Raw genomic sequence first — 24,745 nt, forward strand, 5'->3', positions numbered from 1 at the left:
AACACCCATATCCTTATCAAACGTTTCGATCCATATTAGTTTTTGTGGTTCTAACAAAAAATTGGATTGTTAGTGATGTCAACCCTTCTAAATGACTTTTCTACCCCTTGTATTGCTTCCACTCTTTACCATCACTTTCTCTCCCCAATATCAACCAATCCATGATCCATCCATGTAAAGAGAAAAAAGAAAGAATATTGGTGGACTAATTCACACTTGCTATATATCCTCCTCCCTCGCATTATTATTCTTAAAACTCCTAAACCCGCCACCCGCTCTCCGCCCTTATCTCCCTCCTCCACTCCTGACTCCACCCACCTATATAAACATTCACCACCACCTCTTACTCATTTTCTAGCTTCCTCCAACCCCATATTTTCTCTTAATTACCAATTCTTCCTCTTTTCTGGGTGTGGGGCTGGAGTAGTATTCAAGCTAGCCAACCACCCATGGATCCTGCTGTTCCTGCCCTTGCACAACAACCCACCACCGCCGGAGGTGTTGACAATGGTGCTTCAATATTAGATCCCACCAACAATATCGTTAAAGGAAAACGTACAAAGCGTCAAAGGCTACAGTCCTCCTCTTCTATTCCTTTCGCAATTGTATCTCATTCTTCCACCTCCTACAACGTTTTCAATTCTTCTCCGGCGTCATCTTCTGATTTTCCAGCTGGTAGCACCACCACGGAAGACGAAGATACGGCCATGTGCCTCATTCTCCTTTCCAAAGGTCATAACGTGTTTCCGAGGAACAGTAATGATGAATTATCCGGATACAAGTTTAACAGCAAAAGATATATACAAACATCGACGGACGCCGCCCATGGATTCACCGGAATGTATGTTTACGAGTGCAAGACGTGTAGCCGGACGTTCCCATCGTTTCAAGCTCTCGGAGGCCATAGAGCCAGCCACAAAAAACCAAGAATCAATGAATTAGATAAAAGAAAACTGTCACCCTACACCGCATTATCCGATGAGGATGAACCATTACTGCAATTCCCATCGAGGAAGAACAATTCTTCCTCTTCCTCTTCCCTTTCGATTCAATTAAACCACCGGGTTTCATCGCCGGGACACAGCAAGAAATCGTCCACCAAGCTTCACGAATGTTCAATCTGTGGCACGGAATTTAATTCCGGACAAGCATTGGGCGGCCACATGAGGCGACACCGGGTGACTAATGGCACCGCCACCGCCGTCACTGCCACCAACACCACGTTGTCTTTGATTCCTTACAGCCCGGTTACAACCATGGTGCCCGAAGATCAAGATTATCAAATGTCAAGGAATGATGGTTTGTGTTTGGATTTGGATCTCAACCTTCCGGCACCACCGGAAACAGCCATGGCTGCCGCAAATCACGATCAACGCCGTGATTCGAGCTTCAAATTCACGGCCGATCAGAACAAACAACACACCGTTCGTTTATCTGCCGCCCCAACATTGGTGGATTGTCACTACTAACACAAAGGTGCAAAAATCATATATATTTTTTTAATTTTCTTTTTACATTTTGTATTTAATCGATTACACCATTGATCTTGTGAAGGTAAGATGTGAAATTGTTCATCATACCCACAAATTACTAATTCTTTTAATTATGGATATAAATTCTTTGGATTTTTTTATCAAAATTTGCTGATAAATTTGGAATTCGTTTCTTTTGGGTTTGAGAAAAGTGGCATTCTTTTCTTGTTCCTCTCTATTGGTTTTCTTCATATTGTTGAAGTGTGTGAAAGAGAGGTTGGCAAGGTATTGTCATTACCATCCTAATCAATCAAAAAGTCAAAAGGGAATTTAATCTTAAAATTATATATGCAATTAAAATCACTTCACTTTAATAATGAAATGATGTTAAAAAGATATATCTAAATAACTTATAATCGTAAAATATATATATATATATATATATATATATATATATATATATATATATATATATGTTTTTAAATGTTATATTTAGATGACATGTTGATTAAAATATATCAATAGTTGCGAAAAGTCTCCACCCTTTTGTGTATTACTACCCCTTCAACTCTACATGACATGGCATTGTGATCGGAGTAATTAATTTGTCTTTAACTTACGGAAATTTATTTTCAAACAAAAATATTAAACGAAACAAGGTGTTAAAGAAAGCCATTTTAGATCTTAAAACTGAAACTCCGTATTAATCTTAGAATTTGAAACATATTATGTGTATTATGATTTAACTGCACGTGCAAATCATGTGATTTCTTAGTGTCATGGTGTGATAATCATACATCTTAAAAAAAGCTCATCACAAGCCACCATGTTTAATCTGTCAAAAGTTTAATTAAACCCCGGTTTTAAGGATTATGCTTGGATTTGCCATGTATAATTAATAGCTTTAGCCTCACACTTTTCAATCTTTAACTTGGCTACTTTTTTAGTTCTAGTGAGCTTGAGTAATTAAACATAGTTTCTATTGAATGGCAATAATTTCTCAAATATACAAGACACTTTTTGTCAAAAATAATAATATCAAAATTCAAACACCGTATCTTCAGTTAACCTTATTGAAGTCACTCAGTGAATTTTCCATCATTCGATCAAATGCCCATTGCTTTTAAACGAGTGCAAATACAAAGATCAATAGAATAGAAAACCTGGAAGCAATTGCCAATTTAAAAAAAGTGATATGTACATGTTAGAAGAAATTGTAAACACTGAAGGCCAGGTAGTCAGACACAACAAAACATGTTGTATTGTATTTGCTGTGCATTATATTGGGATTTGGGATTTAGACAAAGATAACACTTGTGTCCCATCCAAAAAAGGTGGGACATGGACTCCCTTAACCGTATTCTCATCCCCACCAACAAAAATATAAATATCTAGTCCAGTATAACAGGTGTAACCAACATATAAAGTGAGACAAGATCCTACTCACCAGTTTATGGTTAGCGTGGTGGCGGGGGAAGGCTTTGGACCAGGTGGAACTGGCACTGGTGTCGGTGTTGGCACAGGTGGAGGAATAACAGATCCTAAAATTAAGCACGAAAGTAACAGGTGGGAATCATCGATGATCGAGGTCTAGAAGAAAATCAAAATGAAAATACAAAGAAGAATTAACAAACCACAAAAGAGAATGTTGGATGGTGGTTGTCGTTCTTTAGCAGGATTAGGATCAGGGTCATAGACCCGAATGTAGAGCTCTTGACCCAAGTACCAATGCTTCAACACCTGTGAACGTAAGTTCCACATTCCGGGATTGTCTAAGTATGCATAAACCGCCGTCCATCCTCCCGGGTAAACCTAGCCATCGATCATAATTAAATTTCATTAGAATCCACACTTTTCTCGAGTTTTTCAAAAGAGAAAGGGATCGAAAACGATAGAAACCCAAAACATCATATCCAAATTAACAAACACTTTTTTCTAGTGCGGCGCAATTACGTACCTGAACAGTTGATCGAACTACTGGATCATAAAGATTGTACGTTGATCGCATGTTAGGAGTCCAATCTCCAGCACCAAACCTAAAATATGCATCATTTAATTTCAAAGACTAATTATAATGGCTATCATACATTTAATAATCTTTTATAAATTGAATCCATAACCTTACCCCACAACATAGAATCCGAAACCATCCAAATGCCATGTATCAATAACTAGCATGTCGTTCTTGAACACAATTTCAAGCCATCCGTTGTGAACCCCCGAAACAACGAAAGTAGCATCAATAGCAACAGGGTTAGATGAATTAGCCGAGTACGCATCAAGTTTGTAAGTTCCCGTTCCATTCTTATAGTAATCCGCTAGTTTCAATGCAGTATCAGGAACACGATATGACACATTGTTAACAGCGTAACGAGCACTGCCATTGATTTCATCTAATGATCCTTGGAGAATAAACGTTTGGGATAATGTGACGTTCGATACGTTGAATGTTCCTTGTGGGTTTGGCCTTGCTGCCCCCGCCGTCAAGTTCCACCTAAAATGCAACTACCTATAGTGAGTATAAAACCGGATATATCTAAAAATCTTGATTAATTTTCTAATCATTTAAATATTACCTGATTGACTTTGCTTGATTGATTGAAAAGTTAAGGTCGAATGGATCAGGTCCTCGAGGTAATGGACCTTGGACTGGTGTGGTGGAGTCGTCGTAATGTAGCACCCCAACACCGACTAGTTGGCTAGATTCAGGTGTGTTAACCATTTTAGGGCTTGCCACCATGTAATAGTCAGCTTTGGGTTGGTTTGTTGTTACCAAAACTGAGTATGATTGGCCTACATGTACATCAAGCGAATCTAATATTATTTGGCTTGTATATGACCCCTCTGTCTCAACTAGTAGCATTGGATGGTTTTGGATCCTGAAATTGATACTCCGTTCCGTTCCAACGTTTGATATTCTTATGAGATATGTTTCACCTGTGTATTTAAAAAACTATAATTAAGCAAATTAAGTTCGAGTCAAGGTTATATTTTAAGAGACTTGTGCCAATCTAACCGGCTAGCTAGCACTTAGTTTGAACCATATTTAACATATCGTGTGATAGAAAAAAAACATGACAGTCTTATACTATATTCGGCATGCACAGTACAGTATGAAATAATTTAGTTCAACTACTGTTAAGATTTATGGAGTCTTGAACAAATTGACAAGTTCCTAAGAGTTCAAGGGCCATAAATGTAACATTACATTTAACAATTGAATTATTCAATTGTTGTCGGCAAAACGTTTGAATTAAATATTCAAATGGTCGGTGGACAATTATTTAATATTTGTTGGACGGCTAATGTGAATGGCAAAATTTTCAAAGTCAATCTTTGCGGCAATCCTGTGCATATTGCGGCTCACAAATATACCTATATATATGCATGTATGTTTTGCATATTTTGTGTGCAAAAACTTGAGAGAACATCAAATGTAGAGTGTCAAGCCAATTGTAATCTTGTGAGTTTTAATAAAATTCTCTAGTTGCAGCCCGTGGACGTAAGATTTGCACCGAATCCGAACCACGTAAAATCCTTGTGTTCTTCTTGCTTTATTTTCGTGAGTTTGTGTGTGTGTGATAGTGTGTTTCCGCTGCGTGTACCCGGTCCGGTTCCTAACAACTGGTATCAGAGCCAGATTAGCGAGGTTTGGAGGGTACAATCATTTTTTTTTTCACGCACGAGTGTACCTGATTTGTATCTTGTTTGTCGTAATGGCTGAAGACAAGGTTGTAATCGAAAAGTTCAACGGTTCTGATTTTAGCTGGTGGAAAATGCAATTAGAAGCATTGCTATGTCAGAAAGACTTGGACATGGTACTCGGAGACAAACCGGAGAAAATGGAAAAAGCTTTTGAAGATGCGTGGAACTCAAAGGACAAGAAAGCCAAGGCGGTTATTACATTGTCATTGACGAAGAGCGTTGCTTTCAACATCATGAATGAAACCACGGCGCGTGGTATGATGGAGGCTCTGTCAAATATGTATGAGAAACCATCGGCGGCTAACAAGGTGTTCTTGATGAAGGAGTTGTTCACTACAAGGATGAATGAGGAAGGCTCAGTTACGGTTCACATTAATAATTTAAATTCAATTCTGTCCAGATTATCATCTGTGAGAATTAAATTTGATAACGAGACTCAAGCATCACTGCTACTAGCTTCTCTACTTGATAGCTGGTCCGGAACAGTTACTGCTGTTACAAGTTCCGTGGGGACCAGTGGTATGACTTTTGAAGGGGTTAGAGATTTGGTTCTAGGCGAGGATATCAGACGCAAGAATCAAGGTGGATCTTCCTCTTCTGATTTATTAAATGTCGGAAGAGGTAGAGGGAATAGCAGGAATAGTGGAAGCAGTGGGATTCGGGGAAGAAGTTCATCTAGAACTAAGAAGAATGTGAAGTGCTGGAACTGCCAGGAGGTGGGACATGTTAAGAGTCAATGTCCAAAGAAAGAATTGAACATTACCGGTGCTGAGAGTGTGTCTGAGGATGATGCATTGATACTCAGTATGGAAAGTTCTGTAGACTCTTGGGTCATGGATTCAGGGGCTTCGTTTCACGCCATGGACAACGGGGAAACGATGGTGAATCTAAAAAAAGGAGATTTTGGAAAGGTACGGTTAGCAAATGACGAGATGCTTCAAGTAACGGGCATGGGAGATATTGATCTAGTTACTTCATTGGGAACTACATGGAGCCTGAAGAATGTCAGGGTTATTCCGGAGCTGAAGAAAAAATTGATTTCTGTTGGTCAGCTGGATAAACAAGGACTGGAAGTAAGGTTTGGTGGTGGTAAATGGAGGGTGGTCAATGGTGATCTGGTGATTGCTCGTGGTATGAAGTGTGGGTCATTGTATATGGTTGAGGTACCTGCTGAGGGAAGTATGACCATCCCGATTAAGCAAAACAAAATCTGGTTCGCTAAATCTACTGCTAAGAGAGTTCATTTTGCAAACATGAATTCTGGAGCCAAGGGGATGTTAGCTGAACGAGTCGGAAATTCTAAACCATTCAGGGGATTCTGTGACAGTGGGAGCACGGGGTGTGTTCCGGGTACACTTACAAAGAGCCGTTGGGTTTTGAAGACTAAGACTGGAAAATTCTCTCTTGTTGGAAGTTTGCAAAGTTTGGAGAGTGTTAGTGGTCCTCGGTGTATCTCTGGATCTGGTGGAGTGTCCAAACCGGTTGAGACAGAGGATGAGTCGGTGGTGGGATTAGCCACGACTGAGTTGGAGCTAGTGGGAGCTTCAACTGGCCCTTCTAGTACTTGAAGATGAGGGGCGGCTGCAATTAGAGAAATCAGACTAAGTTTTAGCTTGTTCTTTGGAACTGGAAGCTTGAAGGACTTGGTTGTTTTAAGATTACTGGAGTTGGATGACAGAGACGGACCATGTTGTTCAAGCCTCCAAGTGGGAGATTGTTAAGATTTATGGAGTCTTGAACAAATTGACAAGTTCCTAAGAGTTCAAGGGCCATAAATGTAACATTACATTTAACAATTGAATTATTCAATTGTTGTCGGCAAACGTTTGAATTAAATATTCAAATGGTTGGTGGACAATTATTTAATATTTGTTGGACGGCTAATGTGAATGGCAAAATTTTCAAAGTCAATCTTTGCGGCAATCCTGTGCATATTGCGGCTCACAAATATACCTATATATATGCATGTATGTTTTGCATATTTTGTGTGCAAAAACTTGAGAGAACATCAAATGTAGAGTGTCAAGCCAATTGTAATCTTGTGAGTTTTAATAAAATTCTCTAGTTGCAGCCCGTGGACGTAGGATTTACACCGAATCCGAACCACGTAAAATCCTTGTGTTCTTCTTGCTTTATTTTCGTGAGTTTGTGTGTGTGTGATAGTGTGTTTCCGCTGCGTGTACCCGGTCCGGTTCCTAACAACTACTTGTTGTAGAGAGGCGGAACAAGAAGACAAAGACTAATGAATGTCTTTCCCATTCTTATCATGAAAATAGTCATAAAATGTCTGTGTAGTCCTCTTCGGACAACAAAAGTGCCCTAAATTATACAGTTGAATTCAACAACGATTTTTTGATAACTAAATTTGGTTAATCAAATATAATTATCATTTAGCCTTTTTTGCACATTTACCTTGCTCAACAACAATGGTTCGATTTGTTTGCGGGTAACGGCTATTTCCATTCATGAGCATTGTGTCCGGGTGTAGGTGAAGTAGCGATTTGTTCAATGACAAGCGGATATCCTAAAAGTTTTACCCAAAAACACCAAAACAAAGATGATGTAAAAAAACAAATATCATAAACCACCTTTTAATGTGGAAAGAATATGCTCCAAAGATTAATATATTACGATATTAAAAAATATGGTTATTTTAAACTGAATTTTTTTTGTATTTTAGGGAAAATAAAATGTTGTATAATAAAATGTGAGGATCATGATAAAATAGTGTTTGTGTGATGGTACCTTAAAACTGTTATTGTACCAATCTCCAATAAGAAGATCAAACTCGCCATGTGGTTTAGGAAATGGAGTTGGGATTACGACCCGTGGATTGACTCTGATCGGGCCAAAAGCTCCACCAGCCTTGTGGAAGTTGATGGAGGGGAAGTAAGAAAAGGTGCCAATTTGGTCTTTTACGGTGAATACATAAGTCCAACTAGAACCGGGTCGGATTGGACAGTTCGTACCAGACACTCCATCTTGCCATGAGTTGAGCCTTTGTTGTATACCATTCCTGAAAATTCAATACGACCCATTTTATTAGATAGGCTGTCTCAATGTCTTTACAGCCCTATATGGCCCAAATAAAGGTCAACAGTGAATAGACCCTTCTTTACAAGCCATGGGCCCAGGTATCTTAGGCATAAATGAGGCCAACAAAGTTAGTTTTGTAACCTGCCCGAATCGGTTTTTAGGCTTTATTGTTGTCTGTCTCTTGACCCAATTGGTTTTAACCGGTTTCAATAAAAAAAAATGTGTAAACGGGTTTTAAAAACCCAGCTTTTTATCTGGTCTCAAATCCTATTTAGCGGTAATATTCAATTATTCATATCCATTCAACCCTATCGGATCAAGTTAATATGGTTTTCTCTTAAACCCGTTTCAAAGCAGTTTCTATTATGAATTGATCTATTCTTTTGGCAACAAAACACATGAATCACTAGATGAATCAAAAATAATATGATTCATAAAAAGAAATTCCCGAAAAAATATTTCGATGATTCATTTTTACAATTATTTTGTTGATATTCATTAAAATTGTCATAAAAGTGAAAAAAAAATTATTTACTTACAAACGAATCATGAACGTGTTTTTTTATTAATTTTTTTCTTGTGAATCATCTAATGATTTATTTCGTTTGTTTTCTAAAAAATTATGTATATAAAAAATTTATTACCTTCCTACGAAATTTTTTTTTCTTATTTGATCTTTATATATATATATATATATATATATATATATATATATATATATATAGACACACACGATGAAATCATATTAATCAAATTAGATAACATAAATAATAATAATCATCAATATTTGATATATTTTCCTGTCAAATTATTCTTACCTTTTGCCTTAACGGCAAAATTTTATTAAGACTAGAGAATGCTAAAAATATAGATACGTACCCCTATAGTTAAAGATAATGGAAATGGAATTAACGAGAATGATATAAGTTGTTAATAGATTTGTGACCGTATAAATAAGTTTTTGATAAATCTTTTTATTCAAGTTGCTATTTTCCCAATATTAGATTGATCTTAATTCTTAAGAATAATATAAGAAACGTAAATGTTACTCGTCAATTAGATGATTAACTCTAGTGTTGGATATAAGTTTCAATGTTCACATAATGACGCTATAAGTAATTCTACCTAATATTTCACTTTCAAATCATCATCATATCATATGTGGAAATGCAGAAAAAAAACATATATAAAAAAGAAATGTTATCTTGTGTTTGAGTGAGCGAGAAAACATAATTACCAGGTGATCAAAAGAGGTTCATCCATGTTATTGAATACATTAACATGTATAATGTCGTTGGTAGTCGCATTAATAAGAGGCCCAGGAAACATCCCATTAATCGTTATGACCTATCATATTTTCAAACAATAAAAATAAAAGCATCATTTAAAAGGTTGTAAAAAAGAAACAAAAAACAAAAAGACCAGTGATAAATACCGGTTGATCAATTGAAACAGGTTTGATGGTGGTGTCAATATTTACTTGCCACTCTAGATAGATATCATCAGCATTCACAAACATTGCTTGTAGCATTAATGCCGCAAAAACAACATAAAAATTTAGCCTCGAAAATTCACCAAGGAAAACCATATCATATGATCATGGGCATTAATCTGGCTAGGTGTGATTTTTGAACTAATAAAGACGTGTTAAATGAATGTTACATACTATACTAGTATAGTTGTCATGTAATATGGTCAAAAAAAGGGGAGATATGGTGATAATTTCAGAGTGTCACATGAAAACAAACTTTGGCTTTGGAGAAAACTAAGTAAAACAAGGACGGTTGTAGGTTGTAATGTTGTATATTAGCTTTTTTTGTGTCTATTTTTACTTTACATGAATAAATAAACTTTATATATATATATATATATATATATATATATATATATATATATATATATATTATATTTATTAGTATATGGAAGTATTTTGTATAAATTATAATCTTAATGAGTTCTAGTTTCTTCTAAATGTTGAATGGTTTGCATATATTAGCATTTATCTTCCAATGTCTTTTTAACATATTAGCCCAAAACTTATATTTTTTTGAACAATTAATTTGTACTTTAGAACTCATATTTGTTGTTTAAAATTTTGAAGTTCATCAATAAAATCTGATTTAGTAGGACTAGGAAGACTATTTTCACTATTTTGATCATCTTGATATAATGGTTTGGGAATAGAATTAGTACAGTCAACAGTTTTTAGTTTTAAAGATCTTGACTTTGATAACGAAGATTTTGAAGAGCCTGTTTCTGGGATAAAAGAAGTTGATAATCTGGATGATGAAATATTTAAGGAAGAAAAATTTATATCTACTGAACCATCATTATATTCTGACAAAATTACAAAAATGGTCCCTGTGGTTTGCCAAAAGTCACAAAGTCAGTCTCTGCTAATTTTTTTTGATGCAAATGGTCCTTGTGGTTTGCAAAACTTGCAAAGATGACCCTTTTTACTAACACCGTTAGTATTGAGCCGTTAGGGACTGAATCTGTAAGGGCATTTTCGTCTTTTCAAGTATAAAGGGATTGAATTCGTGACATTTAATAAACCACAGGGACCATTTTCGAAATTTGTTTGAAAAAAAAGAAATAATTAGCTTAAAGAAGAAGGGGGCAAGGCTCGAACTCGAGACCTCCATCCCCTTACATCACTAGAGCCCTTACCAATTGAGCTGGAAGCTCATTTAATTATATCTTCCGGAAACTATTTTATATAATAACGAAAACGTTAATACCTAAATAATAAATAAATTACAAAAAACAATTTTTTTTATATAACTTTTTTAAATAAAGCAAAATGTATTTTAGCCGTATTATAAAAAAATAGTTTTTTACAAACAATTTGTATGTATTTTTATGTATTTATTTTACATAAAATATATTTTTTTATGTCTCTAAAAAATACGTTTTCGTATAAAAATATGGTTTGGTAAAAAAAAATTTAATGACTTTGAAATAATAATAATTAACACTACTCATGACATAAAAAAATGTATAAATTCTTTTGGGTCGCTAGTTTAAAACCGTTTTTTCGGTTATATGTATTAAAAACAACATAACAACGATTTTGTTATGTATCTAAAAAATTTATACGGTTTTTTTTATGTCAAGAGTAGTATTAATTATCGTTATTTCAAAAAGATATATCATTATTTCTTTCGTATTTTAATCACAAGTTCAAAATCGTATTGATAAAATGAAGAAGAAAAGAAATAAGATATATCTTTTTGAAATAACGGTAATTAAATTTACTCTTGACATAAAAAAAAAACCGTATAAATTTTTTAGATACATAATACAATCGTTGTTATGTTGTTTTTAATACATATAACCGAAAAAACGGTTTTAGAACTAGTGACCCAAAAGAATTTATACATTTTTTTATGTCATGAGTAGTGTTAATTATTATTATTTCAAAAACATGAATTTTTTTTTTTACGAAACCATATTTTTATACGAAAACGTATATTTTAGAGACATAAAAAAATATATTTTACGTAAAATAAATACATAAAAATACATACAAATTGTTTGTAAAAAACTATTTTTTTTATAATACGGCTAAAATACATTTTGCTTTATTTAAAAAAAATTATATAAAAAAAATTGTTTTTTGTAATTTATTTATTATTTAGGTATTAACGTTTTCGTTATTATATAAAATAGTTTCCGGAAGATATAATTAAATGAGCTTCCAGCTCAGTTGGTAAGGGCTCTAGTGATATAAGGGGGTGGAGGTCTCGAGTTCGAGCCTTGCCCCCTTCTTTAAGCTAATTATTTCACTTTTTCAAACAAATTTCAAAAATGGTCCCTGTGGTTTATCAAATGTTACGAATTCAGTCCCTTTATACTTGAAAAGACAAAAATGCCCTTACAGATTCAGTCCCTAACGGTTCAATACTAACGGTGTTAGTAAAAAGGGCCATCTTTGCAAGTTTTGCAAACCACAAGGACCATTTGCATCAAAAAAAATTAGCAGGGACTGACTTTGTGACTTTTGGCAAACCATAGGGACCATTTTTGTAATTTTGTCTTATATTCTATAATATTTGAGATTTGTTTTGAAGAGTCTAGTGGTTTTGGATGATAACATTTTGTAAGTTCCAATTACATGATTGAGTTATGTCAGACCATTTTAATCTTTTTGGTGTGTGAACTTTGGTATGGTTAGTATTTGCTTCAAAAATAATTGTTTCATTTTTAGGACTTGATAAACGTGTTTTCGGTTCAAGTGTAGTTGTCATAGTTTTATAACAAACACGATAAATTATTGCTAAAGGCTTTGTATCATCTTTAAATTCTAAATTTTATGTTTCTACAGTTAACACTAAAGTATCTAAAATATTTTTATCAAATAATCCTACAGAAAAATTTGGATAACAATTGAAATAAATAGGTCCGTTAGCAATATTTGTTTCAGCCATAGCTAAAATAGAATTTTGAAAATCTTTATGTCTCTTGTCTCTTAAAATAAGGAGAACAGGAGCATCTATTCCAAGTCTAAATAGAGGCTTGATAGCAATTTGGACTAAACCGACATGTAAAAATTTATATTTCATTCTATGCCCTAGAATAGATCGTGATGATAACAAATGTAAATTTTGTTGGTTTTGACCAATAGACAAAGTTTGTTCTGTCATTTTAATAGAATAACCTTGAAAATAGTCAAAAGTTCCTATTCTATATATTTTATTAACATTAGTTTTAGGTATTGTCCAATTATTCAAACTTTTCTTGGCTCTGATACCATATTAACTATGACATAAATACCATATTAACTATGACATAAATATCATTTTAGAAAACAAATAGTTTTATTCATATTAACTATGACATAAATATCATTTTTAGAAAACAAATAGTTTTATGACATAAATATCATTTTTAGAAAACAAATAGTTTTGTTTTTAGATAACGTATTTGTTTGTAACGAATTTTAATACTAGCTCTTATGAGCCATCTAGCATCATGAATATGATTATTGTTTAAAATCGTACCTAGATTAGTAGGTTTGTAAGAATCCTTGAGATTTTGCTCAGAATTATTTATAGATTCTTGGATTTGTTTTATTCTTAAAAGAATATCTCTATTAGGAATACAATTCATCAAGATTTTGTTAGACGTAATTAAATAATTCAAGCATGAATTTGATTAATTTGATTATTAAAAACGAGTACTATTTTAACAAAAATTTCAAATCTTGTAGAATTAATAGTTAGAATAACTCGAAATGAAACTATCATGGAGAAATAAATTTAATAACAACAATACAACAATTGAATAAAGTATTTTAGATAGTACCTTCTTGAATTAAGCTTGAATTACAGTCAATACATACATCTGGAGAAAGAATTATCTGAAAATCTAGAGACTTTGAACATCTACTAGTAGAAAGAATGACTCTTGGAGATTTTTTAGACATGGGATGAACATTTTTTAGAGAATGAATATTTTTCTTGCTCCCTTCTACTGAAATATGATGTCTATTTATATTGATCTTGAAGTCTTCAAAGCCTTGAAATCTTGTAGTGAAATTTGTCGTATGATTCAATGGCCAATCAATTACTTGTAAGTGGTTGTCACTCATCTTTTGAAGAAATTGTCGTTTGTAATCAATAAATATCACATTTTGATAAAGCATGTCATCATAGAGCATCTTCTAAAGTTTATTGTCTTCATATTATCATTGATGATAAGAATAAATAATTTTGATAATAAATTTGATAATATTTGTTTATACACTATAAATACATATATAGTGTATACTCACACAGTTTATACACACTCGTATTTGAAAATAATAATTTTGATAAATAGAAGAAACGAAATACCCTACATTGAAGGTATTACAACAAATTTAAAGATAAGAATTTCCTATTCTTCATAAGGATCATCAAAAGGGCGATTAAGCCAGGGAGGAGAGGAATCCTTTGCTTCTTGATAATGAAAAGTCCAAGACATTATCCATGGAACTTTGAATATCATAGTGAATTGTAGCATATATTCAAATTCTGGAACTTGTTGAATAAACAATTCCTTAAATTTGAGATATCCATCGTAAATTTCTTTTGGTAAACAATTTGGAAGAATTCTCATATATTTGTACTAATTGATAAACCATCTTGGATATTCACAATTGAAGTTCAAATCAAAGAAGATAAACCATGAGTGTGAATAATTCCGAATAAAGAACGCCTTAGTCCAGGCATCTTGATAATCATAGTAAGAAAATCTGGGATAAGCAGGATAACTTATAAGAGGTTTTTCAGAGTGAAAGTTTGGAACCCAACTTTCTAGAGAAATGATTTTGATGATATGAGCTTTGCTAAAATCAATGTTTCCCTCTTTTGAATTAGAACGATGAACAAAATTGACCGAACCAGATTCTTGCAAAATAGCTTGATAATATTCTCGAGTTTTATATGAATCAACATAAAAGGTTTTCCCTTGACCAAAGAGATGATTTGTTAGAATATGAAAACCTTGATGTAACTTATGGATTTGAAAATCTTCAAGAATTTGAACTCTTAAGAAATTTGGATTAAGAACATAAGGAGTTTTTGTAGAAGGGCTAGGAGTAACAGATTTTTGAGTTTGAGGAGTGATAGGTTTTACAAAAGGGCTTATCGTGTTTGTTGAAGTAAATTTTGGAGTAACAAGTTTCGACTGAAGGATATTAGAATAAAGTTGTGAATTCTTAGAAGTAGGAGTTAAAGGAGAAAAACGATTTTGATTTTGAAATGGAACAAGCTTTTGAGAGACGGGCTTCTTGTCATCATGTTTGGAAGAGGACGACGAACTCATTTTCCCTGCAAAAATTCTCGAGAAAGAAAGTCAGGAAGCGAATTATTTTCTCCTTTTATAAATTCTATTTCGAAATCAAAGTTACCTAAGAGGGCTTGCCATCGAGCAAAAATTTGCTTGGAAATAATATTTTTCACATCTTTTTCTAAAATAGTTTTTGCAGATTGACAATCTATTCTTAATAAAAAAAACTTTTCATAAATAAATCATCTTCAAATTTTTTAATACATAAAACAATGCTTAAAATTTCTTTTTTGACAGTTGAATAATTTTTTTGTGTATCATTCCATGCACCAGAGTAATATCGAACCAATTGTTCTTCTTTTGAGTTAACAAATTTTTGTTTTAGAATTCCTCCGAATCCAATATCACTAGCATCGGTTTCAACTATGATATTGGCATTGGGATGAAGTAAATTTAAACATGGCAAAGTAGGAACCTTTTGTTTTATATATTTAATTATATCTGTATGTTTTTGAGTCCATGGTTCAGGATTATCTTTTAATCTATTATAAAGTGGTTTACATTAAATCCCTAAATCTTTGAAAAAATCATGGATATAATTTAAGCATCCTAAAAATCTTTGAAGTTGTCTTTTATCTTAAATTTAATCAGGAAATTTAGTAGAAAATTGCAAGCTTCTTGTAATAGGTCTAATAGTGTTTTTGACAATATCATGTCCTAAAAAACGAATTTCATTTTTAAATAAATGCATTTTTGCTGCAGAGACAGCTAAACCATTTTGATAAATTAAATCATGAAATTGATTTAAATGTTTGAAATGTTGATCAATTGATTTTGAAAAAATTAGGACATCGTCAATATAAGCAATAGCAAAACTACTTATAGGAGTTATGATATCATTCATAATATTTTGGAATTCAGAAGGGGCATTTTTTAATCCAAAAGGCATTACATTCCATTCAAAATGCCCGAAGGGAACATTAAAACCAGTTTTGTATTTATCTTCCTCATGAAGTTGTATTTGCCAAAATCCTGATTTCATATCAAACTTTGAAAATATGTTTGAATCATAAAGTTTTTTTAGCAAATTTCGTTTATTACGAATAGAATAACGAATCCATTCTAAAACTTTGTTTAAAGGTTTATAATTGATAACTAATCTTGGTGATCCTCTTTCTAATTTTGCGGCATTCATAACATAAAATGTTGAACAAGACCATGGTGATTTAGAAGGTATTATGAGTTTTTTATTTATTAAATCTTGAAATTCATTTTTACAATGACTTTCTAGTTCACTATTCATGTGAATGGCTCTAGATTTTGAAGGAATATCATTTTCATCAAAAAAATTTATATACGGTAATTTTACAATATGTTGTTTTCTATTCCAAAAGACATTAGGAATATTAGAACAGACATTTTTTTCAAATTTTAATTTTAAACCTATTATTTTATTTTGAATATTATTATAATTTAATTGATTAGTTATTCGAACATTATTTATTTCGTTAATAAGATATTTGGCTTGTTGTGTTTTATAATTAAGGACATTAATCGTTGAATATAGAGGAGGTTCACAAAATTTAAATATAATTTCTTTTCCAAAAACATTGGTTCTTATACCATCATCATGAACCATAAAAAGATATAGTTTTGTAATGAAAGTTGTTCCTAGAATTAAAGGAGAAGAGAGATCTTTTACTAAAATTAGGTGAGTTTTATAACAGTAATCTTGGTTATTACAAATATGAACATCGGAAACTTTATAATTTACAATTAATTTTGTACCTCCGGCACCAGTAAGTCTAGATGCAATTTTTTCATAGAATTGTGTAGGAAAAATTCATTCTTGAATACAATTCATATCAGCACCAGTATCACTTAAAGCAGTTAGGTTGATTTTAAAATTATCCTTGATTAAAGTAATTTGAGTGTTCCATTTTTGAGAAACTTGATTATTTATAATTTTACCAATAGTTACATTTTCAATTTTATTTTCTTCTTCGTTATTAATTTCTATATTTTTGTTTTTAAAAGTAGAAGGTTTTTCTTTTTCTAAAATTAAAATTTTATTTTTTATTTCTTTTATTTCTTGTTTTACTATTTTCAATTCTTCTTGAAGTTCTTGTATATAAATTGGCTTTGTTTCAGTAAATCTTTCATATATATTTTTTAAATTAAAATTTTCATTATTAGCAAGAGTTATGTTATTAGTTTTATTAAGCATCTGCTTTATTAATAATTCTTGGATATTTTTATCTTTTATAGAATCAAGAGAGTTTAAAAGATCTTTATCATCTTGTGAAAGAACGTTAATAGAACTACTAGTAATTACATTGATTAAATTATTACAATGACATTTACCAATACATTCGCAAATATCAGAATCTTCTGAACTTGAAGTAGTATTTTCGAGAATATTTAAATCATTTGTTTGAAAATCAGAAATACTTTCATCGGAATCTGAATCAGTATTTAAAATAATTTTTCTTATTTGTTCTTTTAAATCATCAGAAACATTTAACTAATTTATTTTTGTCTTAGCATAACAATTATTAGCTGTATGACCATTACGCCCACATTTATGACAAATAATAATATCTTTTGATTTTCTTTTAGATTTTTTATAATTTGGTTTATAAGGTTTTTTAGATTTTGAAGCATAATCTTGGCCTTTTTTATAATTTTCTGGAAGATTATATTTCCTTTTCCTGAAATATTTTGAAGATCTTTTCTTATATACTTTAGATTTTGAAGTAGACGGACCATTCAATGGCTGATAACCATATTGTTGGCAAAAATTTCTCAATTCATTTTTACTGTTAATTCTATCTTTTTTGAGCTTTTCCTTAAACCTAAGATCAGCACAAACTGCTAATCCTTCTTTATTAATGTAGTTTATTAAATCTCCATAAGTTAAATTTTGATAAGGGATAATATTATTAAAATTTTCTCTTAATTTTTGTCGAACTCTTTCTGCAAAGAGTTTTGGAAGGCCAGCAATAAAACGTTCTTTCCAATAAGACTCTTTACAATCAGGTCTCGAAAAAACTTTAACAAGATAATTATCTTTATACCATCTAAAATCAGTAATTTTCTGCAATGTAAATTCATTAAAATTTCTGAAGTTTTTTCTTGAAAAGTAGTAGGATCTCCTACAAAGTTTTTGATAATAGCAAAAATTAAAGTGTTAACCATATCATCTTCAAACGTTTGTATTTGTTGATTATTTTCTTGTTTTATAATAGCTTTCTTAGCAGATAAAATATAATCTTTTTCTTCTTGTGAAATATAGAAATCCCACCATCCTTTAAGACTGCCAGTAAAACCAGAAGTAATAATATTAACAATTTGAAGTTGAGTATTATTATGAGCTTTATAAGCATTAGCAGCCATAGTCATTTCTTGTACAATATTCATAATTTGATGTTCAGAATGGCCATCAATATTCCATTCATAAACAGAATTACCATCATATTGAGAACGATCAAATTGAAAAGTTTGTTCTTCAAGTTGAACATCTGGAAGAGAGGGTCTATTCCAATAATTTCTTATGGTTGGTTTTGGATTCTTTCCGAAAGTGCTTCGCTTTGATTGATGAATTTTATTAAGATTTGAAAAGTCATTAGTGAGTTGACTAATATCATCATTTGAATTAATAAATTGTTGAGCAAGAGTTTCAAAATTTGTGTCACTATTAATATCACTATTTTCAGATTCATCATTTGTAAGAGTATTAATATTGTTAGTGTTTGAGATATGAAGTTTTGAAAGTCTTTTTTCTAATTCGTTAATTAAATCCGTATTTCCTAGATTAAAATTACCATCGATTTGACAAGGAACAAAACTTATATTACTAGTGTTTGCCATATCTTGCTTATTAACATTCTTATCTTTGAAAAAAATTTCTTCAATTTTAACTAAATGTTCGGTAATACTAGATAAGGTTTCGTTTGCATAATTATTTTGGTAAATAATTTTTTGAAGACCCTTTTCTGTAGTTAATTGATTTGGGGCTTGAACTAAAGGAGTCGCAATAAACATATCGTTAATAATAATTTCTCATTTTGGTGGAAAATTAGCAATAATTTCTTTATTAGAAATAATATATTTATATTTTTTCTCTAAAATGGGAGTGATAGAATCATTTTTAAATGGATAATTTATTTTATGTTTAGGGGCATAAATTAATTCAAACCATTGAAAAAAAGGAGAATGAATTTTATTTGATAAAACATAATCTTCCCAAAGGCCTAAATGGAGAAATCTTAAGTAGTATGAAAAATTTTCTTCGTGCCAAGCTCTTTTTTTATTATTGTAATCTTTATAATACTCAATATTTTTTAAGTAATCAAAGTCAACTTGATATTCTAACTTCGAGAAATTCATTTTAACAGGTTGTTTTTGTTAGGATTGAAGAAATATGTTTTATTGACTCTAAATTATGACTTCGTGATTTTTCGTATTTTTTTATTCCTATCGTTAGCCAAGAAAAGTTTTTGGGGTGGTTATGCATGATATATTTATTTCAAATTTATTTAATTTGGGTTTAATATTCTCTAAGAAATTTATAAGTTTTAATAAGTATGATTCAGAGACAAGACCAGTGATTTGTTGGATTAGCGTAAAACGCGCAGATAAGGACGTAAGTCGCGGTGCCGGACCACAATCATCGACGGGACGATTCGCCTCTGTTCATCGTTATTAAAACAAGTAAGTTTTCTTATAGAATTTTAAAGCAAAATTAATTAAATATGAGTAAATTTTCTGGCATACTATCCAAAAAATATATTCCTGGTAAAAATATCGACAATGAACAAGATTATGATAATCAAATAAATTCTATTGAAGAAACCGTTAATAGCATAGAACAAAGTTTGAATAATTGGACAATACCTAAAACTAATGTTAATACAATATATAGAACATGAACTTTTGACTATTTTCAAGGTTATTTTATTAAAATGACAGAACAAACTTTGTCTATTGGTCAAAACCAACAAAATTTGCATTTGTTATCATCACGATCTATTCTAGAACATAGAATGAAATATAAATTTTTACTTGTCGGTTTAGTCCAAATTGCTATCAAGCCTCTATTTAGACTTGGAATAGATGCCCCTGTTCTCCTTATTTTAAGAGACAAGAGACATAAAGATTTTCAAAATTCTATTTTAGCTATGGCTGAAACAAATATTGCTAACGGACCTATTTATTTCAATTGTTATCTAAATTTTTCTGTAGGATTATTTGATAAAAATATTTTAGATACTTTAGTGTTAACTGTAGAAACAAAAAATTTAGAATTTAAAGATGATACAAAGCCATTAGCAATAATTTATCGTGTTTGTTACAAAACTATGACAACTACACTTGAACCGAAAACACGTTTATCAAGTCCTAAAAATGAAACAATTATTTTTTGAAGCAAATACTAACCATACCAAAGTTCACACACCAAAAAGATTAAAATGGTCTGACATAACTCAATCATGTAATTGGAACTTACAAAACGTTATCGATCCAAAACCACTAGACTCTTCAAAACAAATCTCAAATATTATAGAATATAATGATGGTTCAGTAGATATAATTTTTTCTTCCTTAAATATTTCATCATCCAGATTATCAACTTCTTTTATCCTAGAAACAGGCTCTTCAAAATCTTCGTTATCAAAGTCAAGATCTTTAAAACTAAAAATTGTTGACTATACTAATTCTATTCCCAAACCATTATATCAAGATGGTCAAAATAGTGAAAATAGTCTTCCTAGTCCTACTAAATCAGATTTTATTGATGAACTTCAAAATTTTAAACAACAAATATGAGTTCTAAAGTACAAATTAATTGTTCAAAAAATAATAAGCTTTGGGCTAATATGTTAAAAAGACATTGGAAGATAAATTCTAATATATGCAAAACCATTCAACATTTAGAAGAAACTAGAACTCATGAAGATTATAATTTATACAAAATACTTCCATATACTAATAAATATAATAAACAAATAGAAAAAATTTCTAGGCTAACGATAGGAATAAAAAAATACGAAAAATCACGAAGTCATAAGTTAGAGTCAATAAAACATATTTCTTCAATCCTAACAAAAACAACCTGTTAAAATGAATTTCTCGAATTTAGAATATCAAGTTGACTTTGATTACTTAAAAAATATTGAGTATTATAAAGATTACAATAATAAAAAAAGAGCTTGGCACGAAGAAAATGTCACAACTAGGAATTCTGATACGCTGTAAACACTTAACAAAGAGTGACATTGTAGTTAAACTTGAGAACATGTATTGTGTTAAATCAATGACAACAAAATTCCTATACAAGCATTCAAATAGTCAACAAATGTTGGAAACCCTAAAAATCCCGATTTAAGTTTATTTTTGGATTAGGATTTTCTTATTTGGCCTAATGGACCAATAAACTTCCAATTTGACTATTTTGGACTTAGAACTCTTAAATGGGCCCTAATTGGACCCATATGTATGAAACTTAATATTTTGGGCCTTATAAGCCTAAAATGAACTATGTTATATTCAATGGGCCTTATTGGGCCATCACAAATCTAAATAGCCCTAATGGGCCATAAAAATCATTCCTTGATTTATTTTGGGCCGTGAACCCTCTCCAAAGACCAATTGGGCCAAAAATCATCTAATTGGACCATAATATGGGCTTAAGCACAAAAAGGCCAAATTTCTTTTCTTTCTTCTCCCTCTCTCGGCCCAAACCACAAAACATGGGGAGGAAGAGTTGACTTTCCTACATGCCACCTCACAATTATACATGGGATATCCATGCAAACTAACCACTAAACAATACTCAATCCCATACATCCATGCAACTCTCTCTCTTCTCCTCTCTTTTTCTTCTTCAGCCGAGAACACAAAGGGAAAGACACACCTCACAAATTCTCTCCAAACACTCTTAAAGAACACTCTTGCTTCTTCATCAAAAATTTCGAGATTTTAGAGCTTTCAAGAAGGATTTTCCATAAGAGACATCATCTTAGGTAAGTTGATGCTTGGATCCATAATCTATACTCTTTGTTTTATCGAAAATCTCTCCTTAACTCATACAAAATTCGTGATCTAGCCTCTTAGAACTCATCTAAGCCAAAGATCCTCCAAGAAGCTTGCTAGGCCGAGAATAGCATCAAACTTCTTCCATTCTTCTTCAAAACCGAACCCACAAACTCAAGGTGAGTTCATACCCCTCTCTTTTCGATTTTCACAAGTTTTTATGGGGGAGAATGCAAGTAAAATGTGTAGATCTATGTGTATGTGTATGCTATGTATGATTTCATGTATGTATGTGTGATTTTATGTGCTTATGTGTTGAATATGTAAACAAAAAGGAAAGAAATCTCGAAATCTATGGCCCAAGAAGGAAAAAAAACATGATCTAAGATGTATTACACTAAACAAGTCAAGAAAATTACCCTCCAAGATTATGATAAACATATTGTAACATAAAACCCATTTTTGGGCTTAACTTGTCAAATAAACAAAAGTTTGGGTAAAAATTGCCATTTACGGTTTTCTTAAGGGTCAAAAGAGTCAAAACAGTTAAAATAAGTATTTTTATGAATATTATGCTCTTCAAAAAACTTGAAATGTAAATTGTAGCTTAATGGGCCAATTTTTGGGCTTTTCGGCCCATTAAACCCAAAATTGCGAAAAACATGATTTTCAAGGGGCTGAAATGATAAATTCCTCAAAACAGTGGATAAAAAGTTAAACAAAACTATTTCAAGGGTTAAAATGCTTTTCTTTCCCAAAAAGGATCATAAATGTAAAGTTTTTGGATTTTGGGCCAAAATTGTAAAAGTTGCAAAAAGTTTGGGCTTTAACCGAAAAACACTTTTCTGGAAGGGCTGAAACTGCCAAAAAATAAGTTTTGAGTTAAAAATATCACTTGAACAAGTCTATGGGTCAAAGGTGTCAAGAAAATGGTTTAAGGGCTTCAAATGTCTTTTGTATATATAAAGGACTAAAATTGTTATTTTTATTAAAGAAGGGCTGAAAAGGGTCAAACCAACATTTTGAACCAATTATTTTATTTTTAAGATAATTGAATCAAAAGTACCAAAAACTACAACTCGTGAAAATAGAGAGATGAATATACGTATAAATCCAAATATCGTTATAAACAAATCGACCGGTTTCGTGTCGATACAAAAATAACAATCGTCCAATCAAACCTTCCAACAATTATACAATACCTAAAACAAGTAAACATTCAAAACTTTGGGCTTGAAAGTTCCAATCGTGCTTGTTGGGTCTTTGTGACCCATTAACATGATTTTTGGGCCCAAGGGATAATAATAATAAATGTTATTGGGCCTTCTATGACCCAATTTCATATTTAAGGGACCCTCAATCGTTTTTAAGTGCCATTGGGCCTTAGTGGCCCATTAGCATTGCTAGTAAGGTCCAAGTAAATCAAATGCGAAATGGGCCAACGTGTCCTTCGTATACCCAACAGCCTAAAATAACACACGAAAGTAGCAAGACTTTGTATTCCTCTTCTCCTCGTTTGTTAGGCTTATGTGTAATCAAAGTAAACAAATTCAGGTCATTAATCAATAGTAATCAATGTTGTTTGGATTAAGTGAGTAATATCGGGCGACACCTCTAAGTGTCGTTCATAGTCTGTAGTTATTATCAACTTCTTTTATCCCACATTATCAACTTCAGTTGTTCGCTACAGTTAGACTCGGCCAGTCTAGGGTGACAAATTCTTAAGATCAATCCCGGCGTACGTTAGGTTGCCAAGACAGACGAAATAGTCATTATTATGCATGGTTATAACGACTCACATAATTAATTAATCCAATACCATCCGAGTAATCAAGGAAGAGTAATCAAAATCATTCGTTGTGGCGGTATAGCAATTTGAAAAACAATTATATTTTATGTTATCGGAAAACATCGGGTTTTTCGAGGAAATCAACACCACTCGCTCGTATTTTTCTATAACTATAATACAAAACTCCCTTTTATACACGTTTTGAAATCATTCATGCATCAACTTATGGATCTTCACACTTTGGTAAACAATTGTCTTTTCAGAAAATATCGGATTTTCTGGGTTTTATAAACTACACAAATCATTTTATCACAACCCTGCTTATGAACTCACCAACATTTCATATGTTGACCGTTTTCAAAATAACTTGTATTCTCAGGTAACAGGTAAGCTGAAGGGTAATATCAAGTAGGTTAGGATGTTATGTTTTGAAAACTCTCAAACAATTTATGTTATGAATGTGTAATATTTAAAACAATGTACTGGATGTGAACAATATCAATTGTAATGTATTGATGCATGGTGATGTTTATGTTATGATTCATGTATATTCATTGTGATGATATTCAATTTAAGTCACGCGAGCCCTCAGACGTTTCCGCCGTCTGGTTTCGGGGGTGTGACAGAAAATTTTTCATACTACTTAAGATTTCTCCATTTAGGCCTTTGGGAAGATTATGTTTTATCAAATAAAATTCATTCTCCTTTTTTTCAATGGTTTGAATTAATTTATGCCCCTAAACATAAAATAAGTTACCCATTTAAAAATGATTCTATCACTCCCATTTTAGAGAAAAAATATAAAGATGTTATTTCTAATAAAGAAATTATTGCTAATTTTCCACCAAAAGGAGAAATTATTATTAACAATATGTTTATTGCGACTCCTTTAGTTCAAGCCCCAAATCAATTAACTACTGAAAAGGGTCTTCAA

The 24,745-nt window shown here is 31.8% G+C and overlaps 2 protein-coding genes across 2 annotated transcripts; one reads left to right on the forward strand and one right to left on the reverse strand.

The window, feature by feature from the left end:
- Positions 1-263: 263 nt before the first annotated feature.
- Positions 264-1,597, forward strand: LOC145156939 (zinc finger protein ZAT5-like). Its single transcript, XM_079076146.1, has one exon. It carries the CDS (start codon positions 450-452, stop codon positions 1,467-1,469), a length of 1,020 nt encoding a protein of 339 aa, XP_078932272.1. The 5' UTR covers positions 264-449; the 3' UTR covers positions 1,470-1,597.
- Positions 1,598-2,915: 1,318 nt separating this feature from the next.
- On the reverse strand, positions 2,916-9,744 carry LOC145158428 (monocopper oxidase-like protein SKU5). Its single transcript, XM_079077329.1, has 9 exons — positions 9,649-9,744; positions 9,451-9,560; positions 7,923-8,193; positions 7,590-7,701; positions 4,049-4,409; positions 3,598-3,966; positions 3,430-3,508; positions 3,107-3,284; positions 2,916-3,013 (listed from the first exon to the last, which is right to left on the reverse strand). Exons 1-9 carry the CDS (start codon positions 9,742-9,744, stop codon positions 2,916-2,918), a joined length of 1,674 nt encoding a protein of 557 aa, XP_078933455.1.
- Between the last annotated feature and the right edge of the window lie 15,001 nt (positions 9,745-24,745).

The sequence above is a fragment of the Lactuca virosa genome, chromosome 2 (genome assembly GCF_052849685.1).
Source record: "Lactuca virosa cultivar CGN04683 chromosome 2, Lactuca_virosa_CGN04683_v6, whole genome shotgun sequence".
Classification (NCBI taxonomy): domain Eukaryota; kingdom Viridiplantae; phylum Streptophyta; class Magnoliopsida; order Asterales; family Asteraceae; genus Lactuca; species Lactuca virosa.